We start from the raw sequence: 12,458 nt of genomic DNA, 5'->3' as shown, positions 1-12,458 counted from the left end.
TTCACCATTTTACAGCACTTATCTTTTTATAATTTTCTCACTTTTATTTGAAGAAAAAGCTTGTGTTATCCACATGTATATCTTCCATATATATATTCCAGTATTGTTATTTACCATCAGAGTTTCCGAAAACTATCGGTCCTACCGGCAAAACCGATAGAAAATCGAAAAGTCCGATGAAATTGGCTCTAGTACCGGTCCGTGTGACCGATTGTGATGAGGGCTTGTCCTGATTAATTTATTGTACTCTGAATTACTGCGAAGTCTTTATAAATGAAAATTTTCAATGCAGCATGCTCCTATTCTTCGTAAATATCCATAATCTTATCCAATATGCAATTCTACTTGACTTATTTACTTCCAAAAACGATCGTTTTTTTCCTAATCCGAATTTCCTCCATTAGTAAACACATGCAGTTTATAGGTCAGGGAGTGCAATGTCCACAGAGAAAACGTAAGGATAATTTAAATTTATATTTATTTTGAGTTTCTATCATAACTGCTATTGATATCTGATTCAATTTTACAAGTATTTAATTTTAATTTTATTTAAATATAATATTCTAGTAACAAAAGACATTTTCTTTTTCAAAAATTATTTTTTTCATAATCACTTGTTACTAAAATCTTTCCCCCAATATTTACTTTGGGCTAGTACTTTAGTGCTGCCACAAACCTTGTGTTCTTTAGCCATGCTTGAATTAATTATAGTTCCATAACCCTTGTATCACAGTCAGTGTTAAATTGGTGAGCCCAGATGAAAATTTATGCATATTCAATGGTATTTGAAATATTCACTGTATATTCTAAAAATTTATTCGGACCGATAGAATATGCTTCAAACTGGTAGAAAGCATTAAGCCATCAGTCCGAATGACTGATAAAAATATTTGGTATTCGGAAACTCTGTACCATTTTAACAAAGTTCATGGTTTTCTTTCATTTAAGTACATATATGATCAGTTGGTTAGATTCCACTGATGCTGCTCATTAATCGATTCTGATTTTCAACTAATTTGACAACACTACTTATCTTGCGCAGTGCTTCTACAATAAATAATTACTTACTCTACTTATTTAATTATTGAGAGGCTTAAAAGGCTGTTAAAATTAGTTAGCATTTAATACTGATTTCTACACAGATGATAGAGAAACAGCTGAGGAGATGATGGATCACTACATTGAAACAGGGCGTGTGACAGAAAAAAGAAAAACACCAGCAACTTCAGATCATCTGGACTCCTCAGATGATGAGGTAATTTTTTTTTTCCATTGCTTTTCAAATGTTAACGTTGCATGTTCAACAAATGTGAGGATGCCAATTGAGCATATGACATATTTAAGAATTTATACTGAACATTTAGAACTATATTGGAATTATAAAAGAAAAATTAAAATTGATGAAATTCTGTGCAGATATTAATCATGATAATCTTGTGTAATTAATTGGACATGAATATGTTAGGTTTTTTCCCCATTTTACATTTGATCATGATGTTAATGGGCCAGATAATGCATAACAACCAATGTAGTCCTAAAATATCTAGAAATTCAATGTCACTCAATGTGTAAAATATGAAAGAATCATGCTGTAAGAGCCAGCTTTTTTTAGTGTGTCATATTAGAATAATAAGGGTGATAGACTTAATCCTGAAATATTTGAAACAGTTCATTGTCTGGATCTGGGTCTACTATGTGTAAGCATATGGATTCATTGAATTTAAAAATAAAAAAAATTAAAAAAAAGAAAGAAAGATCAGAAAGTCATTAAATCATGCAGACACGAAGGATTTAATATACCCTGTCCACTGGTCACATTCATAAGTGTCATGATGGTGATATACTGTTCAACTTGTGTGATATTTTTTTTTTTTAGAAATCTATGTTCATGCAGTGCAATTAAACCCCAGTCACCGAGTGTTGCCTTTATCTTCTGAACTTGAGACAGATTAAATGTTAATGAAACCTGCGATCATGACTATTTTACATTAATTATTAATGATAATTCGTAAATTATTTACCGCACCAGATGCTACGTGTGTAGACCAAGGCTAATGTTGGTCTTGCGGACACAGGTACATATACGCCTATGTGTACTGTTTGTTAGGAGACTGGGTGACCGTAACGCTATGGACTCACGAAATTTACACCAGTTCCATAATTAGACAGTGCAGTTGTTTTTTATTAACGTCATTTTAAACACTGTAAAACATATTAAATCTAAATGTCGAATATCTTTGGATATGGGGTAACCCATATCTATTCTTGTTTATTACCATGATTACAGACATAATTTTTATTGTTGACTTCAAGTCTGTGTCCAAGTAGCTTTAATATGATGGAAGATTTACTTTTGTTCTACTTCAATGCTATTTTCCCCAATTGAATTTATGTTTATTTTTTCAATACTTGTATTTATAGTGTCTAAAGGAGAAACAGAAAAAGATCAGAAAGAGCTACTCCAGGTGCCAGGAGGACTTAAAGACAAAGTTCTTGAAACTCCAGGTATGTTTAACTTATCCATGTTATCTCTTTATTTTATTCAGTTTATTTAAGGACAGATGATACAACCAAAAAATGGATGCCTGAATTGGTATATATTTTGTGGGTTAATTTCATTGCAAATGATGCAAATAATAAATTTTTAGAAAATAAAGAAATTGTAAACCTTCGGTGATGTTCAAAAGTAGGCCATTCTGAAAGCGTTCTGATTAATCTATATTGATTGATTGATTGTATACTGTTTAATGTCCCTCCCCAGAATATTTCACTGATATGGAGACGACACCATTGCCGGTGAAGGGCTGCAAATTAAGGCCTATATGCTCAGCACTTACAAATATTTTTCACTTCAAATTCCATTTTAAAGCAAATTTGAATAAAAAATTAAAAACATTGTGGTGAAAGTTATTATTTATAGTCATTTAAACATGACCCAAGTTGTTATTTTCAAATTCTTTGAGAAAAGTTTGTTTTTATCATCTGTCCATAAAAATAAATTGTTTGAGTTTTACACATAGGAAAATGATTGAAAAAAAAATTGAAAAAAAACTGCCTATAATTTATATATTTTTTTACCATGAAAATAAATTCATTTTTAAAAAAAATTTCTTAAAGGTTATAAAAGAATTAAAGGATACTCAATTTAAATAAATAAAATTATGTGTTCTTGTGTGATTTCCAAAAGCTAGCTGAGGTATTTTAGGGATATGTTTCATCCGGTTGTATAGACTTGACTTAAAATGATTTTTTTTATCTTAGGAGAAAGACAAGAAGTGTGAAGATGGTGAAACAGTTAATGATGAAGGACAGGATCAGGTATGATCATCACCTTTATTGTTTTGTATTTTTTTTTTGAATTTCATCCCCCATCAACAGCTTTTTTTCTAAGGCTAAACAAAATGAGTTATTTTAATTGTTTCTTCGAAATAAATCAATTTATAAATTTTATTTGAACACTTTACAAAGATAAATTTCATGTAAAAGTTTTAAGAAAATAAAAAAAAGACAATAAACAACAATTTAAATTTACTTCTAAAGGAAAATATCACTATAGATGTTAAAATTCCTTTAAAGAAATTTTTTCATCGAAATATTTTGTCCAAAAGATCAATGAATCTTTTTTAAATTATTCTAATGAAGTGGGGATAGGGGTTCAACGATACGCCTACCCCACAATACGATAAGTATCATGGTATTCAGTTCACAGTATGATACGTATCACTATACGTGACACATTGGGTGTGCCACATTGGGTAAAAAAAATCAGACCTTTGTCATCATATACTTTAAACTCGAAAGTTTTATCAAATTCACATTAGGACACTAACACTAGGAAAGTGATAGCATCCTTCTACCCGTTAAATATGAGACTTGAAACAAGTTTATTTGCTGTTTCTGCAGTTTCATTGACCTCATGTTTAATGCGGAAGCCATTTTGAAATTGTAAATGACGAGCCAAAACGGACTATTCCGATAATTACAGACTGATTGAACTGAACCATGGGAAAATAAACTGCGGTTTACCCTCAAATGGTTTATCGTTGCACTCTTAGGTAGAGACTATTCTTGTACTTGAAAAGTAACTGAATTACATGCCTTTTTGGAAAGAAGTTATTAAATTACAGTTGCTTGTAATTGAAAAGGCCAATTATACATTACTTTCAATAACATTAAAATTTGTAATTAATTACTGTCCATTACAATAACACATTACCATTACCCTATTCCCATATACAAGGCCTCCCATGTCAATTTCAGTAGTCCCTGTCCACTGTCTTCATACACAAAAAACAGCCACACAAGTATTAGGCCCCTTTAGTGCTGGTATACACAAATAAAATAAGAAGCTAGGTAGACCTATTTTATTCATAATTTATCAAAACATTGTAGGTCATTGGAAAAGAAGTATCTCCCCAGCAAGGTGATGAACAGAAGAAGTCCGTTGATGAACAGAAGAAGGATGAACATGATAAGGTACTGAGCACCATCAAAATAGAAAAATTAAATTTCTATTAGAATCTCTGCTGAGCATTATTAGTCATGATATTTAAGTTGCTTTAATCATGTTAATACCATACATGTATAGGGGGCAGGAATAACTTTTTCAAAAAGCTATCTGGGGATATTGTGCTTTCGAATAGGCATCTAGATCGTTCACTGTAGTTTCATAATGACATGAAGAAGTGCATGTAATGTATACTGCAGTCTTATTCATCTGCTACTTGATCACAGATGTTGTAGTTAAACAATCTGCTGAATTTAAGAATATGATAGTTCTCTTGAATTATTACTTTATTTAGATGTTTTCTGTGAACCCAACTCTGACCGTACATTGGAGGATCTTGCTTTAAGTGTATTGATTTTTTTTTATTAATCCTTACTCTGAAGTTCGGAAGGTACATGTCCAATTGGAGCACACATAAAAAAAAGGGTTTTTTTATTTCGTGATAATGAACAATTTTCATTCTCTGTTTTGCATGGAGGGAGGGGAAGGGTTCTTTCATCTGTTCATCTTTAAGGACCACTCCTTTGTAGAAAATGTATACAATATTGATGCTCTTAAACCACTTCATAAAATGTAGATTTTATGCTTATTATAAAAGTAAGACATGTTTTAAGGACATAATTTATTTTGTTTAAGGTCAAAGAAGTGGACTCAGCTGATATTGATACTGCCATCGAGGAGACGTCATCATCAGAAAATAAGGAAAATGAACAGGTAAATTCAGATCTAATCTTATCACAGTTTTATATCTAGAACACTATTATCCATGTTTAATATAGATATAATGCACAATTTCACATATTTAAGCATGTTTAAATTTGTTGTTTCAGATGTCATTCAGTAGCAAGAAAGCAACACAAAGAGAGGTATGTATTGTTTGAAATTGCAGCCAGTTATAAAATTAATTGTTTTTTTTAAAAAAACAACAATGAAGCAACTTATAAAATAAGTAGTTTATTTTAAAATCAGGGAATGATAACTTTCATTTGTCTTACAAAGTTTTAATACTTTGACTTTGAATGCAATATCTTTTAAAGCTTAAACTGTCAACAACCATTATTTAATAGTATGCAGAATACCTGAATATTCTTGTCTCAATTTGAATTCAACATTGACAGAAACAAACTAAATTTTTTTTCATTTCTTTGTAGACACCATTTAGACCAAAGAGAATTATGGAGTTTGAGGTAGGTTGTTGTATAATCAAAATTACTTCCACGTCAGCATTTTGAAAGATTACCCTATAACTAGACATTTATGGGCAAATGTCTATTTTGGCTTATATCGGTGATCTTGGTAGTAGCACCCTAAAATTTCAGTCACTTATTTGAAGCTGTATTAAATTAACAATACTTGTAAACATGTTGAAAACCGATTTAATAGGTTACATTCATGCAAGTTATTGAACTCGCTAAATATGGGTTTCATTTTACTTGGCATCCTTGCAATGTATGCAACTTGTAAATCACAATGACCTGATTTTTTCAACAGGAGAGTGAAACAAGTCGTAGCAGCCATACCTTAAAGAAGAGTAGGATTGACAGGGTAAGACAATATCTTTTCTAAGATATTTTGATTAATTGTTTAGGTAACTTTCAGTGATCAGCTTGGAACAAAATGGTTTCACTTGTACAAGTAAAGAAAATTGTATTTAGTGGCTTTTTGTGTTAGCCATGAAATTTAGTTTAAACAGACTTTGAATTATTTGGAGTCTTTTGAATTGATAGGTAAGTGGTATAGAGCACTTGCTAAGTGATGGTAGGGTTATCCAATTTGATTCCTGGTTCAGCCATGCAATTCTCCTTACCTATCATACAATAAATATGATGTGCAATTTTATTTTTATATGCCCGTCTTACAACTGGACGTATCATGTATGCTACATTCTGTTCGTCAGTCGGTTAGCTTTTCATATGTCCGGCTCATTACTTGTATACCTATACTATTGGGCCTAGAGATATCAAACTTTGTCAGCTAGTACATCTTGGGTGGAATGTGTGTCATGCGCAAAAAGTAGGTCACTCTTACGTAATATTAGGCTATCTAAATTTAATTCCCTGGTTCTCAGGCCAATTTTCTCAAAAACAGATGCGGGAGGGGGGCAATTTATTTTTCATTTTATTGGCAATAAAGTAGATGAGAGAGTTATTTTTTTTTTAATTTCCAAATTTTCTTTAACATAAAGATAATTTTTTTAATCACAGATAAACTTTCCATTTCTGATCAAAATTTCTGCTTTAACCATTGCTTAACAGCGTGTAAACATCGTAGGTAATGTCCTCGAATGTATTTTCAAACGAAGTAGCCAAACTCACAATGTAAATTGCTACCGGAAGTGATGTTTGAATACTAAACTACAAAACAAATGAGGTCGGAATTTTTTTTCCCAGATTGGTGTCTGCAACACCAACTTTTTATTTTATCAAAAATACAATAAAACCGGCAATATGGCTACCTCAAAACGGATGCGCGAGGGCCTGAGAACCAAGATTTCAATTTTATATGGCCTTAAATATCTGTTTAACACAACCAGTTTAGAAATCTTTCAATAATGTAATGTTTGTCATAATTAATGCCAACACCCCAGGTGATGGATAAACAAATATTTTAAGGAATGGAAAAATCATGGAAATATCGGATTCATTTACGATTGACATGATTGATTGACATGGTTTTCTGCCATCTAAACTGTTTAAGATAATTGTAATTTTTTGATGGGTGTATCATGCTGTGACTTTATTTCTATCAATCAATTATGAACAAAACATGTGTTCAGCATACATTAGAAATTGGAAATTTTCATCAAGGAACAAGGAAAACATAATTTATTTTGAACATCTCCCCTCTCTTTTGAAGAAGGGAAGGCATGTAACTGCTTTGCTACTGTCTGTCCAAGAGACCTTGGGTATTTAAATATAATTATCTTCCATTTAAGTATTGTGTCAGTGACATGATATAAGTTCTTATCAAGATTTTAAATGAGTTGATTTTGCTTATGATAGAAGCTAGCTTCAGGTGTATATGATGTTTGTACATGTATATCAACATGCCATAATTTTAGTGTGTAAGTCTTGGGGAAAGGGGGGGGGGGGTAACAATAATATAATTGGGACAGTCTTATTTTACTTTCACTGACCAAACCTGAACATGACTCTGCACCACTGAATTTTCATAGAGATCTCTTGTGAATAATGTGTTGAGCTTTTCAATTACTTAAGTTATTTCAGTGATTGGGAAGGCCAAGGTCAATGGGACTATGGCACAACTGTCAACATTTTTGAATGGCCATTTTGAAAATGAATGCGCCATCAATATATTCTGAAGTGCCATTTTAAGAAATAACAAAGTGACAAACAAATATGACATACAAAGAAAACATGTTTTTGATTATCCAATTTGATTTTTGAATGAGTTGGCTCTCGTAGCGAGCTACTCATTGTTGAAACACGCAGCCCTTTCAGAGTTGTAAAATTATTCACACATCAAGGTGATCCATATGCCAAATATGATATTTCTAGCAAAAAATCAGGGATGCTTTTGTTTGAGTGACTGTATAAACTTTAGATGTAAAACTTTATAAAATTTCATACTGTAACATATTATTTATGTCTTCATGCTTTTAAAGAAATATTTGTTTAAATATGTGTATGATGTGCAATTACAGCGTATGAATATATGTACATGTACAAGCATGTAAGTTGGATCTAATCTTCCCATCTGATGTTTTTTTTAGTTGACCAAGAATACTCCCTAACACAAACAACTACTGCTCTCATTAGCTACAGCTAGTGTGCTTGAAAAATCTTTTTTATAATCCAGATTTGCTGTGGGAATCTTTAAATTAATTACTCCATAACATTGGCCACTGCACCTAGTGTGCTTAAATTTATTATTTATAGAATCTTTTCACAATTATGTGTACGTAACCCCAGTAGTGCCAACCTGTATATATGTAAAGGAAAAGCAATATACATAATTTTTTAAATGTACATGGAGACATGTTATTCAATTTCTTCAGATGCAAATAAATTTTGATACAAGGTAAGGTACGTGTCCAGATGTTTGAAAAGCTCAATTAACTTGAGCGAGTCAACTCGCAGGCCCTTGATTTAACATATGCAATGCTGCAAATTTAATGCAACTCCCATAGAATATAATTCTCCCTTTTTTATGTTCAAAATTACGACAGTTTTAGACATGGATCAACCCTAACATACAAATGAATGTATGAATGAAGTAATGTACCTAATAAAAGTGCTTCAATGAACCGGAAGTAGTTATAAACAAGGTTCAACCATTGAGATTTGTTGTTTTAAATTGACAGCATTTCAAACGAAAGTAAAGCAAGTAAGAGAGTCGTACACAATATATATTTCCATATGACATCGCTAAAAATTGAATGCGCACCTTGGCGCCATGATTGATTGATTTAATGCGCCACTTTTCACATCAATGCAAGTATGGCATGTGGTGCAAGCCCTTTCCAATCACTGTTATTTAAGGATCGAATCACTGTCTAGTTTTGAGAGTATGCCAGGGCATCAACAATAGTGGGAAACATGGGATAATTTGCATAAGGGGCGAAGCCCGTTATGCTAAAATTATTCCATGTTTCCCACTATTGTTGATGTCCCTGGCATACTCTCAAAACTATACATTGATTTCTTATATTTCCATTTCATTGTGAATAAAATTGTAGATTTAGACTTTAAAAATGTAGATATAGACCTAAATTACACGAGGACTTCAATGCCAATTTCAATAGTCCTCGCCCACTGACGTCAAACACATAGGCAGCGGCACGAGATTTACATGCATATTTGGCTTCCTTAGCGTCAGACACAGAGGCAAATGCGCACAAGATTTGCATGCTTAGTAGGCCTCCTTAGCTCCTGACCTATCGACCTGCCTAATTTACATTCTGGCAGAATTATTAAGAAATAAACTCAGACAACTTTCAAAGAGTTATCACAGAGAGAAAAAAATTAGAAATGGAAATATTTAGCCTTATTTTTTAATTTCTGTTTTTATCTTGTAGAGGTCACGCTGGCTAAGGAACATAGAGGAAGTCGTCACCTCTGATGATGAGGAAGACCTGCGACTGACGAAGGACCAGCTCTTCACCAAGTGCCAACTCCAGGCAATGGAGCTGCAGAAAAAGTCCAGAGAAATCATGAAGCTCGAACAGGAGAACCAAAACCTGAGAGCTGCCATAGCTTTGGCAACAGGTACTTAATTATTGTTAACCATTTACTGAATAAAATAATGAGTCTTTTGCACAATACTCCATTTAAGTTTGACTTGCATTTGAGACTCTTCAACCCTCATCATAAACGCATCTAGTTATCATAAGGCATTAGATTTATAACACATTTATGAATTGTGACTGAAATGAACTTTTTTGATTGTGTTTTTACTTCAAAAATGATGTCAGAATCCTGATTGTTAGACAAATACCATATAATCCCTATTAGCTGCCCCGGGCACTTAGAAAATTGGGAAAAGAGGGCGGTTATTTTGGTATTTTCTTCAAAATATTTAATGTAATATTAATTAGAAGTGATTGGAAATGAAGTACAGATGATAAATAAAATTGAAAGATTTTTTCAACATTCAAATTATCAGGATAATATATAATAAGACCACTTGGGTTTCAATAATTATTTCATTTCTCCCAAATACTGTATTGAGGCTTTGTGCACAGTTTTAAAAAAAATTATTTCTTATTTTCTTATTTTCAGAGCTTCCAGAACTCCTGCAGAAGATAAGGAAAGTTAAGAGCAGTGCATCCCCACCAAGCAGCACCTCAGTTGTGCCAAGGCCAACTGCCACCACCTCATCTGTTCTTCCAAAGACTCCAATCTTACCACAGAGGAGTCCTTTGACACCAGTGACACCTGTTTCACCGGAGGACAACAATGCAGAAGAGGTACATGTAGATCTATGTATTGAGTAAAAGAATGTTCTTAATGTTTGTATTTAAATATAAAAATGTAACAAGAAGGAAAGTATCAATCTTTTTTCATTTGATTATAGTATAACACATTCTTATAGATGAGACAATTTTTCGAAAATTACACTGTACAAGTCGCAAATTATTTTCTTAAATATGAATTCAGGTATTTTACGCATGGAAGTTTGATACTTGCATGGTGTCTATATCAACCAATTTGGTTTAGTATTTCACGACTTCTTGCCTTTAATCTGAACGAATAACTATTCTTATGGATGTATGAGTTTAAATGGATTTGACAAAAGTTTACAAATACCAAGCAAGGATAGTAGAGCTTAGTATCACTTCTAGAGCATCTTTGATCATCATTTTTAAAAATGGAAACATGGCAGTGCCCTACTAAATCCCTAGAATTTTTTGTTCATTTCCTGTAAATAAATAATTTTGTTATTAATTTTAACCACTGAAATTGAAAAATCAGAAAATTATTTGCTAAGATTGATGGTTCAATTTGTAAAGATTTCCTACCACAGAAAATACCTGTTAATGGTATTTTTAAAACTAATTGCAGGCAGGATTAAATATAACAAAATACAGAGACTTGTATTGCAAGATATCCATATCAAATTGTCTTAAAACAAGTTTCATAGACTTTTTAAGACTGTATTAATAAACCTTCAAAAGAAAAAAAGTGTTAACATCATTTATTGTATGATGATTAGAATAAAAAAGATTATAAATGAACCTAATGCCTATTGTAAAACTAATTAATTGAAATGTTTCTCAGGTTTTGAATTTCGGCACCGTCCAACTGGTGAAAAAAGATGTCTTTCGGCATGTTGGATCCAAGTCTTCCCATCTTGTTAACTACCTAATGGAGGAAGTTTTTACAGACGAGGAACTTGGAACATGCAGCTTGACGGGTGCCAAAGGTCGCTGCAAGGATTCAACTGACATCAAGCCAGCCCTAGATGGGGACAAGCTTGCAGACATCATAGGTAAGATATTTTTAAATTTTTTTTGAATATTTGAATTTTTTAAATCTAGGCTACCTTTATTAATTTCGTCATGCATGTTTGCATCATATTTATTGTTTGGAATTGAACAAATAATGTAAGCAAGTCATGACTTAGTAAATAAAAATTATTATTATGATATTAAAGCTAAATTATTGAGAAAAAGAAATCATAGAAAGGGGTTTTGAAAACCAGAATTTTCAGAAAGGAATTGTAAGTTACATGTAAAGACAGTGTCATTTCCTACCATTTATAACAATATTGATTTGATTCTGATGCTCAGAATATTGTTCTTATTTTTCTTGTGTTTATTTCAGCTTTCACCAAGTCGCAGTGGAGTGTTACTGAAGACAAGATTAAGAAGATCATCAGAAACAAGCTAAACAACTGCCACAAAAAAGCCAGGGTATCGGAGAGACCTCCTTCCACCACTTAAGAAAGACAACAATTTTTACAGACATTGATTGCCATTCCACATTTTCACCTGATGTGTCTTGGGCGCTTTGACCTGGCGGAGACCATCCCTCTCCAGGCTGTTAGCCACAGCCGAAGACCTCCGCTACATGGAACCATGCCTTGGCCCTGGACACTTCCATTTTAGTGATTTAAATAGTATTCTCTGTGTAGTATTTATTGTAGTTAATAGTGATAGTATTTATTTTTTAATGTTGTCATATTTATTCATAGTGCTTGCTTTTTAACTTATTTTTGAACTGTTTAACAAACTTTTGATGGCAAAGCATTATAAGTATTTTATTAGGAGGTTTATCTGTATATATGTGTATATACTGTTTTTTTCTTCAGAGTTGTGATACATACATATTGTCTTATTGTTTTGTGATATGATTGAAACAGAATGTGTTTCATTTTTAGAGCTATTATTTTTCAAATATTTATTTTTAGAAAAAGTTTATCTGTTTCGCATGTTGTTCAAGTTTTTGCCCCATTTTTTGTTGTAAATTTTAACATTGTTTTCTTTTTC

At 32.2% G+C, this 12,458-nt stretch overlaps 1 protein-coding gene across 1 annotated transcript; it reads left to right on the top strand.

The window, feature by feature from the left end:
- Nucleotides 1-1,065: 1,065 nt before the first annotated feature.
- On the top strand, nucleotides 1,066-12,181 carry LOC134268337 (BEN domain-containing protein 6-like). The gene is made up of 12 exons (XM_062750579.1): nucleotides 1,066-1,255; nucleotides 2,422-2,505; nucleotides 3,262-3,318; nucleotides 4,393-4,476; nucleotides 5,144-5,221; nucleotides 5,338-5,373; nucleotides 5,659-5,694; nucleotides 5,999-6,052; nucleotides 9,546-9,735; nucleotides 10,249-10,436; nucleotides 11,248-11,458; nucleotides 11,794-12,181. Exons 1-12 carry the CDS (start codon nucleotides 1,166-1,168, stop codon nucleotides 11,910-11,912), a joined length of 1,227 nt encoding a protein of 408 aa, XP_062606563.1. The 5' UTR covers nucleotides 1,066-1,165; the 3' UTR covers nucleotides 11,913-12,181.
- Nucleotides 12,182-12,458: the final 277 nt, after the last annotated feature.

The sequence above is a fragment of the Saccostrea cucullata genome, unplaced genomic scaffold (assembly GCF_032062105.1).
Source record: "Saccostrea cucullata isolate Sc308-1 unplaced genomic scaffold, CSIRO_AGI_Scuc_v1 ctg998, whole genome shotgun sequence".
Classification (NCBI taxonomy): Eukaryota; Metazoa; Mollusca; class Bivalvia; order Ostreida; family Ostreidae; genus Saccostrea; species Saccostrea cuccullata.
The sequence above is the reverse complement of the archived record's forward strand: the minus strand, read 5'-3'. Positions and strand labels throughout refer to the sequence as shown.